Source organism: Myotis yumanensis, unplaced genomic scaffold, assembly GCF_028538775.1.
Source record: "Myotis yumanensis isolate MYYU_CA2020_CCGP unplaced genomic scaffold, mMyoYum1.0.hap1 SCAF_16, whole genome shotgun sequence".
Classification (NCBI taxonomy): domain Eukaryota; kingdom Metazoa; phylum Chordata; class Mammalia; order Chiroptera; family Vespertilionidae; genus Myotis; species Myotis yumanensis.
Window position 1 is genome coordinate 39239919 of NW_027223767.1, and position 22330 is coordinate 39262248.

The 22330-nt window shown below is 37.4% G+C and overlaps 1 protein-coding gene across 1 annotated transcript; it reads left to right on the forward strand.

The window, feature by feature from the left end:
- The first annotated feature begins 4379 nt into the window (after window positions 1–4379).
- MEIOC (meiosis specific with coiled-coil domain) lies at window positions 4380–21207 on the forward strand. The gene is given in 8 exon segments (XM_070394737.1): window positions 4380–4445; window positions 4976–5107; window positions 9342–9499; window positions 12994–13098; window positions 14219–16088; window positions 16646–16780; window positions 20156–20336; window positions 20978–21207. Coding segments are annotated over 8 exon segments (2877 nt in total).
- The last annotated feature ends 1123 nt before the right edge of the window (window positions 21208–22330 follow it).

The following is a 22330-nucleotide window of genomic DNA, read 5'->3' on the forward strand; positions in this document are numbered from 1 at the left end:
TGGACCACTAGCCCTTTAGGAAACAGGAAAAAAACTTTTTTAAAATATAGATGTGAACGTGTATAATAATCCTGCAGAGATTTAGTTGGATACTGCCTTGGAATGATATGATTGCTTTCTATGGAGGATTAATTAGGTTATCTCTTTGGCACTGAGATTGTGCCCACAATACACTTTAACCTTTCAAAAATAAGTGCTTTATTTAAATTCAAAGTTTTACTTGGGAGAATAATTAAATTATATTTATTTTATCACTCAAAACTGTAAAAATATAAAAAGGATTCATTAATGTAACTGAAGAAGTACCACATTGTACATTGTCTTCCAGAGTTGCAAAAGAAGGAGGTGAAAGTCTGCCTTCTGCACGAAGTTTTCAGGATGAAATAGTTTTAAATTGTTCCCAGTTCTATCAAAGAATGTTCTTAAAAAATATATTTTTTTTAAAAATCCAATCATAAATTCAGATTCATTTAATTATCCCCAAAATAGCAAGAAAAAATGGGTTTGTTACTAGAGGACACCATCATTCTGAGTTGAGTCAAGGTTACTGAAATGTGATCTACCTTATCTATAATAATAAAAGCATAATATGCTAATTAGACCAGATAGCCAAACTACCTTCCGGACGAAGCCAAAGCCGGGGCTGCGAGGAACGAGCTCCTTGCACAAATTTCATGCATCATGCCTCTAGTTATATATAAAAATCTTTCATGATTGTTCCTATATAGGGACATTCAAGAAATGGAGAAAGAACTTTAAATTCTGATGAAGGCAAGGAAGATATAAAACAGTTATTTGAGGGGTTTTTTTTGTGTGTGTATGTGTGTTTTGTTGTTGTTAATCCTCACCCGAGGATATTTTTTTTCCATAGATTTTTAGAAAAAGTGAAAGGGAGGGAAGGAGAGAGGGAGGGAGGGAAGAAAAGGGAGAGAGAGATCTATGTGAGAGAGACACATTGATTGGTTGCCTCCCACACACACCTTGACCTGCAACCCAGGTACGTACCCTTGACTAAGAATTGAACCAGAGACCCTTTGGTGTGTGGGCCGACGCTCTCATCACTGAGCATTACTGGTCAGGGCTATTTGAGTATTTCTAATGCCTTCTCACTTTAATCTGAGATTTGTCTATATCTTTGGGTAAGATTGTGAAACCAATTCCAATCACTTCTCAAAATACATGTTCAACAATAGAGAACTTCCAAAAAATATATAAAAGCTGAAAGGAAAAGCTAACTATATACTAAATACTTGCTCCATAACAAAAATATTCCCTTTACTAATGTAGTCACATGAGTTCAATATTTTGTTAAACTGTCCTATAATCTTCATTTCCAAAACAAACCATACCAATACTAAACAAGACAGTATAAATGAACAAGGACTTGAATAGTTCTCCAAGATGATATACAAATGGCCAATAAGCACATAAAAAGATACTCAACATCATTAGCTATAGGGAAATGCAAATCAAAATCACAGAGATACTGCATCACACCCTCTTGAATGGCTTTTTTTTTTAGCATGTTAGGTTGGGTTTTTATCTATTTATTTCAGGCAGAGGAAGGGAGAGGAAGAGAGAGATAGAAACATCAATACATCTATTAGCTGCTTCCTGCACATCCCCTACTGAGGAGCAAGCCAGAAACTTGGGCATGTACCCTGACAGGGAATCAAATGGGCAACCTCCCATTGAGGTACATGGGATGATCCTCAACCAACAGCCACACCAGCCAGGCTGACTATTTTTTTTTAAATGAAAATAAGTGTTGGTGAGGATATGGAGAAATTGGAACACTGGAGCATTGCTGGTAGTAATGTAAAATGATTCAGGTGCTGTGAAAAAAGTTAGGCGCTCCTCAAAATGTTAAACAGAATTACCATATGACCCAGCAATTCCACTCTTAGCTATATGTCCAAAATAATTGAAAAAAAAAAGAGAAAATCAAACAAATATTTGAACACTAATGTTTATAGCAGCATTAATCACAATAGTGAAAAGGTGAAAACAATCCAAATGTCCATCAACTGATGAAATAATAAACAAAATGTGTTATACACAGATAGTGGAATATTATTCAACCATAAAAAGGAATGAAGTTCTGACACATGCATGAGCCTTGATATTATGCAAATGAAATAAGACAGTCACAAAAGGACAAATATTGTTTGATTCCACTTATATGAGATACCTAGAATAGGTAAGTTCATAGTGACTAGAGGTTACCAGGGGTTGGGGGTAGAGCAATTGGGGAATTATTGTTTATTGGCTACAGAGTTTCTGTTTGGAATAATAAAAAAATTTATGGATGCCCAGTCAGTATGGCTCCGTGATTGAGCATTGACCCATGAACCAGGAGGTCATAGTTGGATTCTGCATCAGGACACGTGCCAGGGTTTCCTGCTCCATCCCCAGTAAAGGGGCGTGCAGGAGGTAGCCGATCAATGACTTTTTCTCATCATTGATGTTTCTATCTCTTTAACCCTCTTCCTTCCTCTCTCTGAAATAAAGGAAAACATATTTTAAATTTTTTTGTGGAAATGGATAGTGGTAATAGTTGCACAACATTGTCAATGTACTAAGTGCCAATGAATTGTATACTTGAAAAGGGTTACAAGGGTAAATCATATGTATATCTTATTACAGTAAAAATACATTAAAAGATTCGTAGTTTTTCAAACTTTTGTGGGTACTATGAGAGAGACAGAGATAGGCAGAGAGAACAGTAATTTCTCAATGCAAGGAGGGGAAATGAGTTTCATATCAGTAATTTTAAGGGTGAGGTAGGAAAACCCAGGTCACCTGGTCCACTTTCTAAAATCAAAACTGAGTAGAGATCCAAAATAACTATCAGGTCAATATGAGCCAATTAAACGCCCCCTTTTCTATTTCTAATTTGTGCCTGAGTTAAAAGAACATCTTCCACTTAACTGCTTCTCAAGTTTTTTGGTTGATTTTTCTTAATTTATTTCTTATTTATTGATTTTTTTAAGAGAGAGAGAGATAAAGAGACAGAGAGAGGCTGATTTGTTATTCCACTCTTTTATGCATTAGTTGATTGGTTCTTTTAAAATTGTGTTATTTTTATTGATTTCAGAGAGGAAGGGAAAGCGAGAGATAGAAACATCAATGATGAGAATCATTGATCGGCTGCCTCCTGCACGCCCTCTACTGGGGATCCAGCCCGCAACCCAGCATGTGCCCATGACCAGAATCGAACCTGGGATCCTTCAGTCTGCAGGCTGACGCTCTATCCACTGAGCCAAACCGGCCAGGACAATTAGTTGGTTCTTGCGTGTGCCCTGACCAGGGATTGAACCCGCAACCCTGGCGTATGGGGTCCGTGCTCTAACCAAGTTGAGCGATCCGGCCAGCGTTCGAGTTTTCGTTTTAAATATAAACACCCTAAAAGGTGCTTACTGTGTTTACTTTTATCATCTTCAATATTTCAACGCACACACATTTTTTTCAGCATTGTCTCGGAACAAAAACTTGTTTTTCTCTGAGATACCACATCTCTAAATGGGCCTGCCAATGGCTTGTCCGGGGCATATAGAAATGAACTTTGTTCAAAAGTTAACACCAAAATGCCTTCACCCCTCGCTTCCTGGGACCTAGGATAGAGGGCGGTTCTCCCTCCGGAGTTTCCCAACAACACCCAATTCCATAAGGGTTTTCTCACCCTCTGTCAACGGGCACAGGTCTATTATTCTCCGGGTGGCTCCAAAGGATTCTGGGAATTGGGGGGGGGGGGGGGGGTCAGGGTCAAAAAATCAAATGTTGGCACAAGATAGGTTTACGATTATCAGCCAGTAAGATCGACTTCTCAAACCTTTCGACCAGTTCCCTCACTTGTCTCACCCGGTAAGCTCGCATTCTTTCCCTTCCACGCCCCGCCCCTCAACTACGCTATTAGCCAATCATCGGGCTGGTGCTTGCCCGTCCGGGCCAATCCCGAACCCGTTTACTCTGAGCGGGAAAAGCTCAGAAGCTGCGAGAGAACGAGGTCGACTAACCGCCCGCTCTCAGCCTTGTCTCTGGGGGGTGGAAGGTAACGGGCCCAGGAGGCAGTTGCCCATTGGCTAGGAAGCGGGCCAATGAGGGGGGTGCAAGGCGGGGGGCGGGTCTCACAGAAGGGGGCGGGCCCGGGCGGGCCGGTGCCGGGTCACGAGCCGGGGGTCGGCAATATAACGGCCTCTCCCCCCCACACACCCTCCTTCGCCGCTCCGACCCCCCCACCCACGGACCCGCTCCAGGCAGCGCCGGGGGCGGCGGCGGCGGCAGCGGCGGGGTGCGGGCTGAGGGAGCTGGGCCTCGACGCCCCCCCTCACCCCGGTGCCCCAGGAGCCGTACCGAGTCCCGGAGGGGCTGGGCGTCCCATGGAGGTGAGAGGCGGACACCCCTAGCAGCTCCCTCACCCTCCAGGCCTAAGGGAGGGACTTGAGGTAACCGGAGGGGATGGTCAGGGTCTGGGTGGCGGCCGGACTTGGAGGATGGCGATGGTGAGAAGAGGCTGAGGAGAGGCCGCGTCCATAGACGCTGTTCTCTGAGGAGGGCGCCTCCGGGCAAGAGAGGGCAGGTTGCTTTTGAGGAACCTCGACGGGGCGCCCGGGCCGCGCCGCGGGAACGGGCTGAGGGCGCGGCGACAGATGGAGCGGGTGGGGCGTGGGGTTCGCGGCGCGGCTGACAAGACTGGCCGGGAGGCCGCGACGCCCGGGCTGCCGCTGCCGCCTCCACCTCGGGCGGCGGCGGGGCTGAGGCGGTGGTGGGCGGGCGACTGCCGCGCCACCGACGGCTGGAGGACTGGGAGGGAACCCGCGGGACGCAAGCCCGGCCCCGAGTTAGTGTCCTCGCCGGGGATTCGGGATTAAGTGAGGCTGTTCGGGGAGCGGCCGAGGGGAACCGTAACGAGCCCTTTCAGCCCTGGCTTCGCACTGCGTGATGTCTCTCTGGTTTCCTATCCCTGCTCGTGCAGCCCAAGGTGGCGTTCCGCGGAGGTGCGAATCGCTGCTGGAACCTCAGCGCCGACACCAGCGGCCGCCTAACGGATGTGTTCAGCGGCGTGATGTCCGGCTCCTCTTCCTTCTATGATTGCTACAAAGCGCAGGTGCATTCCTCCGCGCCGCCCCGTGTTAGAGGACGCATTCTAGTCAGAGTCAGCCACCTGAGCCGATTCATTCGGGTGTTAAAACTGCCCCATAACAACATTTCACAGACAGCGTTTGCAGAGCACATGCTTTGCTTTGAAAACAAGTTAAGGAATAAGATTTTTAACTGATCGTTCTTTTCGTTCGTCTTCAGTGGAGTCAGAAATGTACGAAAATACGTATTTATTTAGTGAGACCTTAAAAATACTTTTCCCCTCAAGCATTTGTTGTAAATCCGTACAAGCATACTTTTGATAATTTAAAGATGAAATTTTTGTCACTTCTTTATTCTCTGGCTTTCACGATGACCTTCTTACATTATATACTACCTTTTACCTCACCTAAAACATTTACGTTTTGTTAGTCATATTACATTGGTCTTAGGCTAATGTAAGTCATTTTCATTTGAAATTATTTAACCAGGACACCAGTGTTGATATTGTTATACTTTGAATTATAACAATATCCTGAAATAAGTTATTTAATCCACACATAGCCTTACAAAGTGTTATGCCCACTGTACAGATTGAGAAACTGAGGCTCAGAAAGCTTGTGTCCACAGTGACAAAGCCCAAGTGGGACCCAGGTCTTTTCACTGCCGAGACCAGCATTCCACCGCTCTCTATAATGTTTACATCGCTACTAAAATGTACTTGAATTTATTTTTAGTTATTTTACGTCTATCAAGGATATAAGTGGTAAATTTTGCAGTTACCTGGATCTAATTAATATGCCAGCCCCAAGTATTTGCATATTTAATTTCTGTAAATGTTTTAACTGAAAGAATCCATATATTTAAAGTATAGTTATGTTTGAATTCACCACATTACTTTAGTTGCTTGTTTTATCCTGTAATATAAAATTTAAATCTTTAAGAGATTTAATTTTTCTAATACTCAAACTTATTTTAAAATGTGAAATGTACTTGAAAGAATTCCCAAAATGTATTTCGTTTCCAGTGCTCTTTACCTCATTTGATATTTGAATATGAAAATGCTCTTTTTGTTTAAGCAACTATTTAAAAATGAACAGCCCTAGCCCATGCCACAGTGATTAGAGCAACGGCCTGTGCACCGTAAGTTCGCGGGCTTTCGGGTTCTGCGGTTTGATTGCCAGTCAAGGGCATGTACCTGGGTTGCAGGTTTGATCCTCGTGCTGGAGACAACCAATCCGTGCGTCTCTCACATCATGTCTCTCGCCCTCCCCCCTCCCTTTCACTCTCTGTATCAATGGAAAAATATCCTCCACAGGTAAGGATTTAAAAGATGGACAGTTACTTATGGCACTTTGGATACTTCACACCTAAAAGAGAGTTAAGGTGGGCCTATAACAAAAACTTTAGAACTAAAGGAATAAAGTTATGAAAGGCTCTAAAGATAAAAGTTACATCTAGAAAGATAGTTTTTAGTGGCACTCTTAGCAAAATGATTGTAAAATATTTGAGATTCTTGAAGATGGATAATTGGAAGGTATTTTCATATTTTATTATTAAAGTATAAACTCAGTATTGTATGTTTAAAGTGTTTTCAATTATGTCTATAAAAACAAAAATTTAGGAATATAGGAATACTTTATGTCTTCTCTTTTTATGTACATTTTTTTCAAATGGGTTTTTATTGATTTTAGAGAGAGAGAGGAAGGGAGAAAGGAGAGACAGAAAAATGATGAGAGAACCATTAATTGGCCTCCTGCAACAAGCCCTACTAGTGACTTCTGGGTTCATGGGGCATGCTCAACCAACTGAGTCACACTGGCCAGAGCAATGTAAATTTTGATTAAGAGAATAAAAGCAGCCCTGGTTGCCCTTGCCAGTTGCTCAGTGATCTTTTAAATCCTTACCCGTGGAGGATATTTTTCCATTGATACAGAGAGTGAAAGGGAGCGGGGAGGGCGAGAGACATGATGTGAGAGAGACGCACAGATTGGTTGTCTCCAACATCTTAGACCATCCCTTTGGCCTGAAGGGTCACGGGTTCGATTTCCAGTCAAGGGCAGTACCTCAGTTGCAGGTTCCCAGCCCCAGTAGGGGCACATGCAGGAGACAACTAATCAGTGTTTCTTTTTCTCTCTCTCCTCCTCCTCCCTCCCACTCTCTCTAGAAATCAAAGGGAAAAATATCCTAAAATATATCCTTGTGTGAGGATTTAAAAAGGGGGGGAATAAAAGCAATTAGAAAAAAATTTTAGTCAGGATTATATTATTCTCTATTTATAAGTACAGAGTGAACAAAAGGTTTACAGTTGTTTATATGGAAAATAATAAATAATAATAATACAAGAATAAACTCTGTTTTGCATACTCACAACAGTAAACCTACATTTACCCCAGATTGTATAAAAAAAATCATTTCTACTATGTTATATCTGGATATTTGTAGTCATTATATTCAGGTTTTATTCCTTATTTGGAGAGTTAAAAATTGTGAACCTATACTTTCAGACTTCTTTAAAGAAGCATTTTCTAGAATAAAATGCATCTAAGTGTTTAATCTTTGCCCTAGCCAGTTAGGTTCAGTGGGTAGAGCCTCGGCCTGTGGACCAAAAGGTCCGGGTTTGATTCCGGTCAAGGGCATGTACCTCAGTTGCAGGCTCCTCCGGGCTTGTGCAGGAGACAACCAATCAAAGTGTTTCTCTCACATCGTTATTTCTCTGTCTTTTCCTCTCCCTTCCACTCTCTCTAAAAATCAATAGAAAAATATCCTCAGGTGAGGATTAATATATATATATTATATATTTATAACTATATATATATAATTAATATATATAATGTTTAATCTTTTATTTATTATCATATTCATTCTATAATACTATTTCAAGTATTTTAAATTATTTTTACTGCTCCTCAATAGTTTTTGGAAGGAGACAGGATTTTAAATAATTAAAATCTTAAAATTCAAACTTTCACCTTATTTACTCAGAGTTCATTATAGAAGTCTTCATGCAAAAAAGAAAAATTAACTGGCATTTTTTCTCCTAATTGTAATAATATCTTTAAATTTTCTGAAGAGATCATAACATTTTATATATCGTCTCATTTTTATAATATCTCTTAGAAATAAAAACGAGACTGAAAATAAAGATACTGTTTTAAAATGCCCTAGAGCCAGTTGCTCAATGGGTAGAGCATTGGTCTGTGGACTGAAGGGTCCTGGGTTCAATTCCGTGTTCAGGAGGCAACCAATTGATGTGTGTCTCTCACATCTATGTTTTTCTGTCTCTGTCTCTACCCCTCCCTTCCACTCTCTCTAAAAACCACTGGGAAAATATGCTTGGGTGAGATTAACCAAAAATAAAATAAAATAAAGAAAGTGCCCTAGAATAAGAGTAAGAAGGCCTGGAATTTGGGTTTTAGTTTTGTCACCTTGGGCTCAGTAACTTGTAGCCTCAGTTTTCTCTTTTTTCTATTTTAATAGAATACCCATGTCACAGGGTTGACTGAATACAAGAATATATATGAAGTTTGTTTGAAATTCTATGTAAATGTACATTAACTTTTTTTTTAACAGATTGGGAACATTAAGACTTTTATAAATGATATGTGAAATATAACATTGCTAGTGTCCACATTATGTTCAACAAATTAAAACTGCAATAATTATAGGTGTTTTAGACTAGGTATAAGCAACAAGTACACCCAGGGGTCAGATTAGATCTGCCAAGTGCCTGTTGTGTGTGTGTGTGTGTGTGTGTGTGTGTGTGTTTTGTTTTGTTTGTTTTTTTAAAAAAAACATTTATTGGAATACAGCTGTGTCCATTTGTTTCCATGTTGTCTGTCTATGGTTGTTTCCTTTTTTCTTTTTTTATAACTCTCATCCACAGATATTGTTTTTCCCCATTGATTTTTAGAGAGATTGGGAGGGGGAGAGCGAGAGACAGACAGACAGCCCTGGGATCAAACCTGCAATCCAGGTACCTGCCCTTGACCAGGAATTGAACCTGCAAACCAGCCAGGGCTATCTATGGTTGCTTAAAGAGACCTTAACAGTCAGCAAACCCTAGTATTTGTTATCTGGCTCTTTACAGAAAAAAAATTGCCAATCCCTAGTTTAAAGTAAGCTTAAATAGCTAAATCTAGATTTGATTTTGTCTCCCAACTCTTACACGTGTTATTTCCTCCTATTTCTTATTATACCACTAATTGTCTGTAATGTAGTTTTAATGTGTCTGATACATAAGCATTTCTTTAAAATTTCAGAGTGAAGACAATGTTGACCTAAGGCAGACCTATACTCCACTTTCTTCATCAACTGAATATGCAAGTTCTGTAGATTCTTCAATTTTCTATGCACCATGGTCTACTTATGGAGATGATATTAAGCAGCCTTCTAATTCTCAGATTAATGTAAAGAACAGGTAAATTAATAAATTGTATTTTTCAGGCTAAATGAAGTGTTTTTAAGTTTGATTACATGGGAACCCAATTGTATTAGTTCTTTGTTCCCTATATCAGCATTTAATTTTATGTTATTAATTTTTGTTATGGCATAATTTTATGTTTATAAAACTTTTAGGAAACCCTAAACTGGGCAGTTATTTATATATAATTTTAGCTTATTGCTGTTTTTTATTGATTAGAGGCAATCTTTAGTGACTAGATCTTAAGTTCCTCTTTTGAAAGATATATACATGAATTACAATTTTTAGATGTTTTTTTATCCATTCTAAATGTTCAGTAATTTCTTCCTTCACAAGTACTCAATAAACAAGATTTTTATCCAACATAAGAGACTTTTAAATTTTTTTTATCCTCACCCGAGGATATGTTTATTGATTTTAGAGAGGAAGGAAAGACAGAGAGAGAAACATCCATGGGATTCCTACCAATGCACCCTGACCGGGGATCAAACCCAAAACCTAAGTATGTGCCTTACCCAGGAATAAAACCCTCAACCTTTTGATTTATGAGATGATGCTCCAGTCACTGAGCCACCTTGCCAGAGCTTAATTATTTTTCTATGCAATTCCACAAATAAGGGCCTACTCTGTGCCTGATTCTTTCCTAGTGGAGATATTAGCATTAACATGGCAAATATTTATCCCTGCCTTTATACATTTTACAATACTGATGATAATGATAACTTGCCAGGCACTGCAAGTGTAGTGAGGTTAAAAAGAGAAAGCATAGGACATTATAGGAGCCTAATGCAAAAAGAAGCCTAGGGGGAGTGACATCTACCTTTATTTTAATTACATATAGGGGAGCAGTTGATAGAAGATGATGCATCTTTAAGCAGAAAATAATTATTTTTTAAATCTTATTAATTAAACAATTAAACTTTTTAAATTTGTGGTAAGTTCTCTATAAAATAGTGATTTTATTAGAAAGATTATATAATGTATAATTCTATCAAAACAAATATTTTTAACTTGATATGTGTTCATTAAAAAAATTAAAACTTTACAAAAATATATAAAGAAAATCAGAAATCCACCTTAACCCTGCCTTCACACTTCCCAATTACAACTATTAATAGTTTATTGTATATTACATTGAATATTTTTAGATATATACTAATACATTATTATATAGAAAGCTTTATATTGAATATTTGTGAAACAACATGATATAGGGGGGAAAGACCATTTGTTTAGCAAGTAAAAGTTCGGCAAGTCATAAATCCTTGCAAAATAGGTATTTTTTTCTTTTTTTAATATATTTTTATTGATTTCAGAGAGGAAGGGAGAGGGAGAAAGAGATAAACACATCAATGATAAGAGAGAATCCTGGATCGGCTGCCTCCTGCACACCTCACACTGGGGATTGAGCCCTTGACCAGAATTGAACCCAGGATCCTTCGATCCACAGGCCGACGCTCTATCCACTGAGCCAAACTGGCTAGGGCTGTTTCTTTTTTAAAAAATATATTTTTAGCCCTAACTGGTTTGGCTCAATGGATAGAGCGTCGGCCTGTGGACTGAAGGGGTCCCAGGTTTGATTCCAGTCAAGGGCATGTACCTTGGTTGCGGGCAGATCCCCAGTAGGGGGTGTGCAGGAGGCAGGTGATCAATGTTTCTCTCTCATCCATGTTTCTAACTCTATCCCTCTCCCTTCCTCTGTGTAAAAAATCAAAATATATTTTAAAAAATATTTTTATTGATTTGAGATAGAGAGGAAGGGAGAGGAATAGAGAGAGAGAAACATCAATGAGAGAGAAATATAATCCATCTGCTTCCTCCTTCACTCCCCCTATTGGGGATTAAGCCCTGACTGGGAATCAAACCAGTGACCTCTAATACAAGTTTCTTTTCTTAAATATATGTTTATTTCTTTCAGAGAGGAAGGGAGAGGGGGAGATAGAAACATCAATGATGAGAGAGAATCATTGATTGGCCACCTTCTGCATGCCCCCTACTGGGGATAGCAACTCAGTCCGCAGGCTGACGCTCTATCCACTGAGCCAAACCAGCTAGGGCTAATACAAGTTTCTTTTTTTTTTTTAAATATATTTTATTGATTTTTTATGGAGAGGGAGGGAGAGGGGATAGAGAGTTAGAAACATCGATGAGAGAGAAACATCGATCAGCTGCCTCTTGCACACCTCCCACTGGGGATATGCCCGCAACCAAGGTACATGCCCTTGGCTGGAATCGAACCTGTGACCCTTCAGTCCGCAGGCCGATGCTCTATCCACTGAGCCAAACAGGTTAGGGCAATACAAGTTTCTTAATATCTCAAATGATCATTCATTCAATAGCTGAATGATTACTAGTACTTGCCCATCTTATGTTATGAAGATGAATAAAATGTTTTGAGTGTTATGCAAATATAAGGTATTTTTATTTCTAAAATGCCCTAACACTATTAAATGTTAGAAACAAAATATGAGAAAACAAGAAGTTACCATTTAAAAAAAACATATTACTTCTAGGAACAAATTACCCAAAATCCATAGAGGGTAAAAAGGCACAAATTTTCATCTACTTACGGTTTTTACATTTTTGTATTATTTAGACAATGTTAGTCACCAGGTAGCATTTCAGGTACATGGAACTCCATTCACCTCTTTGGCAAGGACTTAGAGATAGCCCACAAGTCTGTTACATTTAAGGGACAAACTGCAATAGTGCTGTGGTATCTAGGATGATCATATCACATTTTACTTTATAATCCAATCCTATATAATAAAATCCTAATATGAAAATTGACTGAACAGCGGAACAACTGGTCACTACGATGCACACTGACCACCAAGGGGCAAACATCTGCCCTCCGAGAGGGAGGCAACCAACAGATGGCGGCAGCGGTGATGGGGGGGGCAGGGCTGGCTGGTGGGTACCCCACCAGTCGCCTCCGGCAAACCTGCAAACCCGCAAACTGGCAGTCAGACGTCCCCTGAGGGTGCAGGCCGGGCTGAGGGACCCACACACACACGCCAAGCACAAATTTTGTGCACCAGCCCTCTAGTGTTTAGTATAAAAAGACAAAAATTAAGCAAAAGGTTCACATGGTTTTCAAATTACAAATGAAGAATCTGAGTAAGTGTTGATGGGAGGATGTATAATAGGATTGGATATGCTTTCAGGAGCAGCCACAGTACAGTATCAAGCATCATAAGTCAGAGATTTATATTTTGGTCACCTAAAATGAATTGTGTTTTGGAGAAATAAGAGGTAAGCATACATTGTAACTAGACAGGATTTGAAATGAAGGAGAGATATTTATGTAACATAGTAAGCTAAAGTGGAAATTATTCTTGAGTTTTTGTTCCTTCTTTATTTGAAATTATGGTATAGATTCAATCCAAATATTTTATAGAAAATAATGGTAAGATAAATCTAGAAATAGAAATCAATATATTGTATTTCAGTGTGAGTAAAATAATTTGTCATGTAATATTTTTTTTTAGGATTCAAACAGAAAGAAATGACTATGGCAGTGAAACAGACTTATATGGACTTGTATCTAACATTTTGGAAGAACAAGATAAGTCACAGCCATATTTTGCTGACGGGTTAGTATATCATATAAGCTATACATTATATAGTGAGCTTTTACATTCATATACAGGATGGTGCAAAAGTAGATTTACAGTTGTGAGTACATGAAACATGGTTTATTCTTGCTATTAATTATTGTATTATTTTCCATGCAAACAACTGTAAACCTGTATACTAGATTATCCTATTAACTTTTATTTTTAGTTAATAGAGGATCATCTGAGAGTAGACATCTTAATTCAAATACTTGTTTTTAGAAGTCTTGATTTTGCTGAGATCATTGCATACTATTAAAAGTTTCAATCTAAGGTTTAATTTGCTATTAAGAACTTTCATTTGGAAAATTATTCTTGCATAATTCAGAGCTATTTCCCTTGAGTTCATGATAAAGTGTAGCTTAAAGAGTATAAGTTCCAAGGAGAATATATATATATGTATGTATGTATATATATATATATATATATATACATATATATATATATATTCATATATATATACAGAATAAAGCTAGAGTTTCTCCTGTGCAGAAATACATATGGGTTTTATTCATTTGGTAAAAATTTTTTAAATATACAGTGTTTTATTTGGGTGTTAAAGCCATATTACCCAAATGCTTTATTTCATAAATAGGGAAGTATGCAGCACATATGTAACCAAATAAAATACTTTAATTTCAATAATAGTTTCAACAAAACACATCTTTTTTCATTGAAAAAATTGTGGTCAACAACACTTTTTGTATTATGTAATAACCTAATTAAAGGAAAAACTTAACTTTTTTTTAATTGTTTTATTGCTTAAAGTATTACAAAGAGTATTACATATGTCTCCTTTTTTTCCCGCCAAAGTTAAGGAAAAACTTAACTTTGTTTTCTGTTTACTATAGATAAAATATTATGTAAGACTATGCAGTCATCAGCCTCAGGCCTTAGTTAATGCCTCTTTGAAAAGTATAATGAAGACATAAGAGAATTATTTAAATGTAATGGTAGCGTATAAGACAAAGTTGAAAAGGATTAGAGAATGGGGAGGTGGGTGAGATAAATGTTATTGAAAACCTTTCCTACCTTTTCTACTAAGGACATAAAATCTTTTAAAGCCTAAGTTGTAATTAAATATATTTACTTGTTCTAGGACCTGCTCCTCCAATTTAAAGTCAGTTTGGCCAGTGAACACAAGCAGATTTGCAGATCACCATGACCTGTTAACAGAAACCAAAAGGCCAATAGATACAGCCATCTCTCAGCAAGCTTTTTATTCTGGTGAATCTGTGTCAGCAGTGGAAAAGCAATACCTGCATAATAGTAATCTCACACCACAACCAAAAATAGATGAACTTTATCATGGATTTACTGGTTTAGACCTTGAAGAACAATGGATGTACCCCTCACGAAGTGATCATTCTAATTGTTATAATATTCAGACAAATGATACAGCTAAGGCAACATTCCAAGAATATCCATTTGTCAAAAACTGTTTTACACCACAAGCTGGCCTCTCTGAGGTCATGAAAGAATCAGGACCTGATACTTACCCTTATGGAAGAGAGAAAATGTGTGTTAAAAGTCTTGAAGCGCCATTACAGCAAAAAAGGGCAGAGATATTTCTTTCCCAGTTTAATAGATACAATGAAAATGCAGATTATTGTAGATATCCAGAATATGCTCATCCTAATAAGGCTAAACTTACTAAGTGTTCAAATTTTAGTGTCCAAGATAGTAAAAAATTAGCCAATGGCACACCTGAAACACCAACTGTAGAAGCAGACAGCTACACAAAGTTATTTCAGGTTAAACCAGCAAATCAGAAAAAAATGGAAGAGACAATACCTGACCAGCAGAATTTCACATTTCCAAAAACTACACCACACATGACAGAAAAACAGTTTGCAAAGGAAGCAGCATTCACTGCTGACTTTGGCTTAAAATCAGAATATGGACTAAAACCTCATACAGTTTGTCCAGCTAATAATGATTTCACTAATGTCACAGAAAAGCAACAGTTTGCTAAAGCTGACCCCCCAAATTCTGAGTATTTTAAATCAGTGACTTTATTGTCAAACTCAGCAACATCTTCAGGAGGTATCAACTTAAATAGGCCAACTTGGATGAATGTCCACACAAAAAGTAACGCTCCTATTCCTTATCGAAATCAAGGTAACTTGATGAAATTAAATAGTCATTTAAGTGCAGCTTCAAAAGGTTCTAGCCATTCTTCAGATTTTCCCCAACTATCATCCACAAATTTAACTCCAAATAGCAATATGTTTCAGAAGTATTGCCAAGAAAACCCTTCAACATTTTCTAGTTTTGATTTCAATTATAATAGTGCAGAAAGAATTCAACCTGTCAATCACATGGAAGGACTGACAAAAACTGCGGAAGAAAATCTCTTTGAATTGGTTACCGATAAAAAAATAAAGCAGCCAAACGGATTTTGTGATAATTATTCAGTTCAGCAGTATGGGATCATTGAAAATGTAAACAAACATAATTTTCAAACTAAGCCTCAGAGTGGACATTATGATCCTGAGGAAGGTCCAAAGCATTTAGATGCATTATCTCAAAATACTTATCAAGATTTGTTGGAGGCACAGAGTCATTTTAATAGCCACAGACAGGGAAGTGGAGACAACAATATTAATAGCCGTGTGAATCGCACACAGGCGTCATGTTTTTCTAATTATATGATGGGAGATGTAAGGCATAATCAGAGTTTTCAACAACTTGGTTCAAATGGGTTTCCCCTAAGATCCACCCACCCATTTGGCCATTCAGTTGTTCCACTCTTGGATTCCTATGATTTGTTTTCTTATGATGACTTAAGCCATTTATACCCTTATTTTAATGATATGATGTATGGTGATAATTCCTTTTCTGGTTTTGTGCCAACTTTCGGATTTCAAAGACCAATTAAAACCCGTAGTGGACCAGCCAGTGAACTTCATATTCGTCTAGAAGAATGCTATGAACAATGGAGAGCACTAGAAAAAGAGAGAAAAAAGGTAACACAAAGCTATCCAGTTAGGAGTAACATAATATGTCCCCTACATCATCTTTTGTTTACCTTAGTGTGCTTTGAGTACTTTATTTCTAAGCTGAATTCCTCTAATGGGCAATATTTGTTAAATCCATGACTATAAGGAATTAAGTGATTTAAAGTCAAAAAGCTGGTGTTGGGAGGAATGGAGACATCTGTAATAGTGTCACCAATAAAAATAAAGTTTAAAATAAATATGTAAAGAATAAAAAACTAAAAAAGTTTGGGGTTAAAAAGAATTGTTACTTATGTAAAGTTTATTTTGCCAATGAAGTAGACTTCTTCCCTAATGGGTTAAAAGTTAATTTCTTTTAATTTTTAAAGTATTAAACTGTTGGAGTGTCCAGGTATTTTATTTGTATTAAGTATGACAGAAAAATACTGTGGTTTGTATTTGCTGCCTTTTGATACCAAAACAATTAAAGGAGTAATTTTCAATCTATTGCTTAGGCCTAAGAAAAATATTACCATTGAATCATATTTAGAAAATTCTTCATCTAAAAATTACATAATTTTTTACAGACTGAATTGGCCCTTGCCAAGAATTACCCAGGAAAAAAAGTATCCAGTACTAACAATACTCCAATTCCAAGGCTGACTTCCAACCCATCTAGAGTTGATCGCTTAATTGTAGATGAACTTCGAGAACAAGCCAGGGTAAGCTATAAAAACTTCCCAATAGTGGACTTTTAAATTGCTGGATAAATTCTTAAAACATTTCAGTAAATTAGAATTCTAAAGGATTTTTTTTAATATATTTTATTGATTTTTTACAGAGAGGAAGGGAGAGAGAGAGAGAGAGAGTTAGAAACATCGATTAGAGAGAAACATCGATCAGCTGCCTTCTGCACATCTCCCACTGGGGATGTGCCCGCAACCCTGGCACATGCCCTTGACCTGAATTGAACCCAGGACCCTTCAGTCCACAGGCCGACGCTCCATCCACTGAGCCAAACCGGTTTCGGCTAAAGGATTTTTAAATCACACTTATGTGTAACTCTTTGAAGTATATTCTTTTCCATGTTTGGTCCTAGAACTGATTAATATTTAGAAAAGGGGAAATAGCCCCACTCAATTATTTAAAGCTAGGTTTAATAACTTAAATGGTTCCTCTTCAAACCCAAATTGGCAGTGGAGCTAATCAACAGAAAGAATTTTTTTAAAGCAAAACCATTTTGAATATTATTTATAGGGAAAGTCCCATTTCTTGGTCACAAACATTTGTTTTCTAGTGTGATGAGCAAGCTGTGCTTGCATTATACAGGATGGTAAATAGGGAATTACCATATTTCATTTCTTAACCCTGTATTCTTGTTATTCAACAAATAAGTATGCACAGCAGTGTATTAAATACTGATAAACTGATGTATGTAGATATGCATACTTTTGTAAAACAGCCTTGTTTGGGGAAAGTAGTATGTCACTTCAAATAAAATGTTGTAGCCCTAACCGGTTTGGCTCAGTGGATAGAGCGTTGGCCTGGGGACTGAAGGGTCCCAGGTTCGATTCAGGTCATGGGCATGTACCTTGGTTGCAGGCACATCCTCAGTGGGGGGTGTGCAGGAGGCAGCTGATCAATGTTTCTCTCTCATCGATGTTTCTAGATCTCTATCCCTCAACCTTCCTCTCTATAAAATATCAATAAAATATATTAAAAACAAAACAATAACATGTTGTATAAAATACTGATATTAAGTCCTTTTGTAATTTAAGAAATTATTGTTCCTGCCCTAACCGGTTTGGCTCAGTGGATAGAGCGTCGGCCTGCGGACTCAAGGGTCACAGGTTCAATTCCGGTCAAGGGCATGTACCTTGGTTGCGGGCACATACCCAGTAGGGAGTTAATAGAGTACGGTAACATTTTTTCTTTTTTATATTCCTCTCTTAAAAAGTCATAGCTTTCTAAGTAAAAGATGAAGATTCCTGAGAAAAAGCATGCAGTGAAATAGGGTGCTTTTATGATTGAGTGAAAGCCACTTTAGGAATTAGAAAAATCAACAGAAGTCTGTTTATTGAATCAGTTTCTTACTTTGTACCATGCTGTCTTAAAAATATAGATATGAACTATTTCAGTGGAAAATATTGACTTTACCTAGCTTTCAGCCTGGGTCAGTTGAGATTCTTTCATCAAATTTGTAAATTTGTACAATGGAATTTATCAATGTGTATAGTCAAATACTGAGATGGATTACAGCCAGATGTTATGTTAATGAAAACTTCAGTCTCTTATTATATTTTCTTAATACCATTCCAAGTTAAGACTCCTTTTTCTCAGTAATACATGTCTCAGCAATAAATCAAAGGATTTGCAAACTGTGGATGTTAGGAAATATACTTTTACCAGTTTTTAAAAAAAATTTTTTTTATTGATTTCAGAGAGGAAGGGAGAGGGAGATAGAGAAACATCAATAATGAGAGAGAATCATTGATTGGCTGCCTCCTGCACGCCCCCACTGGGGATGGAACCCGAAACCCAGGCATATGCCCTTGACCGCAATTGAACCCAGGACCCTTCAGTCCCCAGGCTGACGCTCCATCCACTAAGCCAAACCAGCTAGGGCTTACCAGCTTTGGTAATGTGTCACAATAAGTTAGAAAGTTATGTCTATAGCTGCCATAATTTTTTTAATCTATATTTAGCAACATTAGGTCAATAATATATAAAGGGGAAAATATTTTCACATGTACTATTTTCTAGTATGCTAGTTTTATAGAACTCTGAAAAGAAATCTTTTAAAAGTTTATTAAAAATCACTGATGCAAATTTCTTTTTTACACTTATCACTTATTCAAAATGATTGTCTTATTTGAAAAATATGTAATTGAAAGTTCATTGGAATATTTGATAATGGTTTTTTTCCTGTTATCATCCCTTCAAGGATCTAGCTGGTTGTACAATTGGGAGGAAAATATTTAGTACCTGTACACTTTGTTTTCTCTATGGGCCTAAACTCCTATTTCAAAGAAACTTGCTATGAATGTGAGGGTAGAGGCATTGATTCAGATGCCTTCAGCTTCTTGAGAGGTATTTTACTACTCTTTCCAATCACTGAACACCAAGTGTTTATGCGAACTTTAAAGATTTTTTAAATTGATTTTTGGAAAGAGGAAGGGAGAGGTAGAGAAACATCGACTGGCTGCCTCCTGTACGCCCCCCACCGGGATCAAACCTGCAATCCTGGGCTTGTGCCCTGACTGGAAGACAAACCTGTAATTCTTCTGTGCAAAGGACAACACCCAACCAACTGAGCCACACTGGTCAGGGCAATTTTAAATCATTTAGTTCCCAAGGGCAATTACTCAAAAAGTTCTCTTTCCTTACACCTTCCAAGGTTAGAATTTGGGAAACAAGTTAGGAATATGAAACATACTCCCCTTACTGATCTAATATACCAGTGCCCTTTTAAAAGTGTAATTAACCAGAAGATTGAGAGATTTCCTGTTTTTTCTTAGCAGTTCTGATAATTATAGGATTTATTTTTTTATTATTTCAATATAATTTAAGTCAACATTTTCTGGATTATGGATTCTTTAAAACTGCCACTAGCTCAGTATCATTATCTGAATGTTTCTGATTTCCAAAAGAAGAACACTAGAGGCCCACAAAGGACTTGCTGAAGTGAGGATTAATCCGTCTAGGATTTCTCCCTTTTAGCTTATTTTTTTCCCCTTTAGATTATAGTATCTCCTAATAACACTATTTGCCAAAAACAGTGTTGGATCTTATATTTGCACTTAACTGTTAATGACATGGGAACGTTTGAATGTTTGACTTTTCCATTGTTGTTTATTCCCATCAATTGATTACCTAAAAGCTTTTAGAATTAACAAATACAAGTCGGTACAAAAGACAGACTTTCCATCTTTGTTACCCCCAACATGGTATCAGGACACAATAGGCATTCAATTATTTATTGAATGAATATTATTACTCCCATGTATATTCTGCTTTTTTAAAGATTTGTTTTTACTTAAGTTAATGACCGGCAATGTGGTTACATGCCTTATCAAAATTTAAAATCTTTCCCTCAGGTTGTAACTTTACTAGGCAAGATGGAACGTCTTCGAAGCTCTCCCCTTCATGCCAATATCTCTACTGCTCTTGATAGACACTTGGAATCCATTCACATTGTACAGTCACGTAGAAAGGATGAAATTGTTAATGCTTCAAATCGTCAAAAGCAAGGAGTTCCTAGATGCCAAGATGACAGAGGTACAAATATTAATGCATATTATTTTGGTAAGGCAATGAGATAGTTTGAATGTTAATAAAATCAGATTCTAAGGTTAAAAGGTCAGAATTCTAAAATCTACGCTAATTAAAGAATAAATTGGTAAAGATGTCCACATAATCTACTCCAAAAGTACCTTGATCTGTTTTGTTAACTTGATCCACTTATAATTCCATCAAAGTCTGTGTTCCACCCAAAGCATAGTCATCATACAAGGCAGAATAAAATGTCAACACTTTTAAGTACATATTAAGTCAAGAACTTTGATTAATTTAGTCAATACCTACCCACCCTTCTTTTATAAAAATTACTAGAGGCCCAGTGCATGAAATTCATGCATAGGTAGGGTCCCTAGGCCTAGCCGGTGATCAGGGCCAATCGGGGCCTTCCAGCTGCTGGCTGGGGCCGTCCTTCATTCTTGCACCACCACCCCTGGTGGTCAGTGCAAGTCATAGCAAGCGATCGAACTCATGGTTGACCTCCCTAGGGGATCCTTTGCATATTAGCCTTTTATATATATAGATGATGTTTGATCATTTAGTAGCTCAGCGCTGGGCTTTAAGAGGTAAGGGAAACTTAAATGGTAGCTAATGTGAACTGACTCTAAATGTTTCTTTTACAGATGTTTTTGCCCTTGCTGCAGCAATTAAAGAGATGTGTGTGGCTACTCGGAAGGCACGCACTACTCTGTGGTGTGCACTGCAGATGACCTTGCCTAAAACAGCCAATACAACTGGCCAAACAGATGTGGAAAAGGCTTTACAAGATATAGTAAACTGTGAAGATAAAGTTCATGAAAGCATAAATAGTAGCAATCCAATGAATCAGAGAGGTGACGCAAACAAACATTAAGGAAATGCCAGCAGAAAGAATAAAAAGTTGATAAGTAAATGTATCAAGACATGCTCAACAATTGTAATGAACTTGTCAAACTTGAAAATTTCAATGCATTTTTTCAGACTTAGAGTTTAATACCTTAATGAAGTCTAGCTTCAATTTAAAAATCTATTTGGAATGAATCAGATATAGTTTAAAGTGAACTCAAAGGGAACGTTGGACTACTCAGAGTTCTGAGTAGTTGAAGATAAGTTTAAGCAAATTAAATATTTCCTAACAGCTAAAGTATTGCTTAAACCTATTCTGCAGTGCAGGTAAATGCAAATGTGAAATTCTTATAGAAGATAAGTTTCATTTAGGTCTGCCTTAGTAAGTATAATTCCAAATAATGAATCTAAATGACTGTAACCCAATTATGGCTACAGTCTAGTAACCAAGACAAGTTTTGATTGTGATTTAAAAGTGTTTTCCTTACAAAACTGGATAATACCTAGGAAACAAAGGAAAACAAGAATCAACCCAATATTCATGTAAATTTTTAATATTTAAACTACTACCATATTTATAATTTGAAATCTTAGTGCCTAAGTATATGGAGGGAAATGCATCTGATTCTCCTAAATTAGTGATAAAAGTGCCAGTGTAAAAACCATGCAAGTTACTGAATATAAAATCTGTTCAAATCATTTGTGTATATTCTTAAAATTTAATTATACTATCAATTATTAAATATTTCCAATTTTAAAGTATTTACATTGAATCGAAACAAAACAGTTCCTTTATCTGGATCTTTTAGATTTGATGCACAGTAACTAAAATAATGACTATTGTTTTAATACCCTTAGTTGCTGCCTTTTATGAGGGTATCACGAAGTTTTAAAATGTATTTTTTAAGGTTAGCCTTTAACTAGTTTAGTTTGCAATTGGTTAGTGTCTATTTTGTGTAGTTGTGTTCATTAGTTTGCTTCTGTATTTTTTAAGAGCGCTTGAAAGCTTGGCTTTTTCTGTTTCTCATCACTTAATATCTTTGTATGGAACCCAAGTAATTTATTCATTAATATGAAATGTTGATATTATGTGACTCAGATCTTGGGTTTTAACATTTCTAGCATGAGTTAAACTATGATATAATGTACTG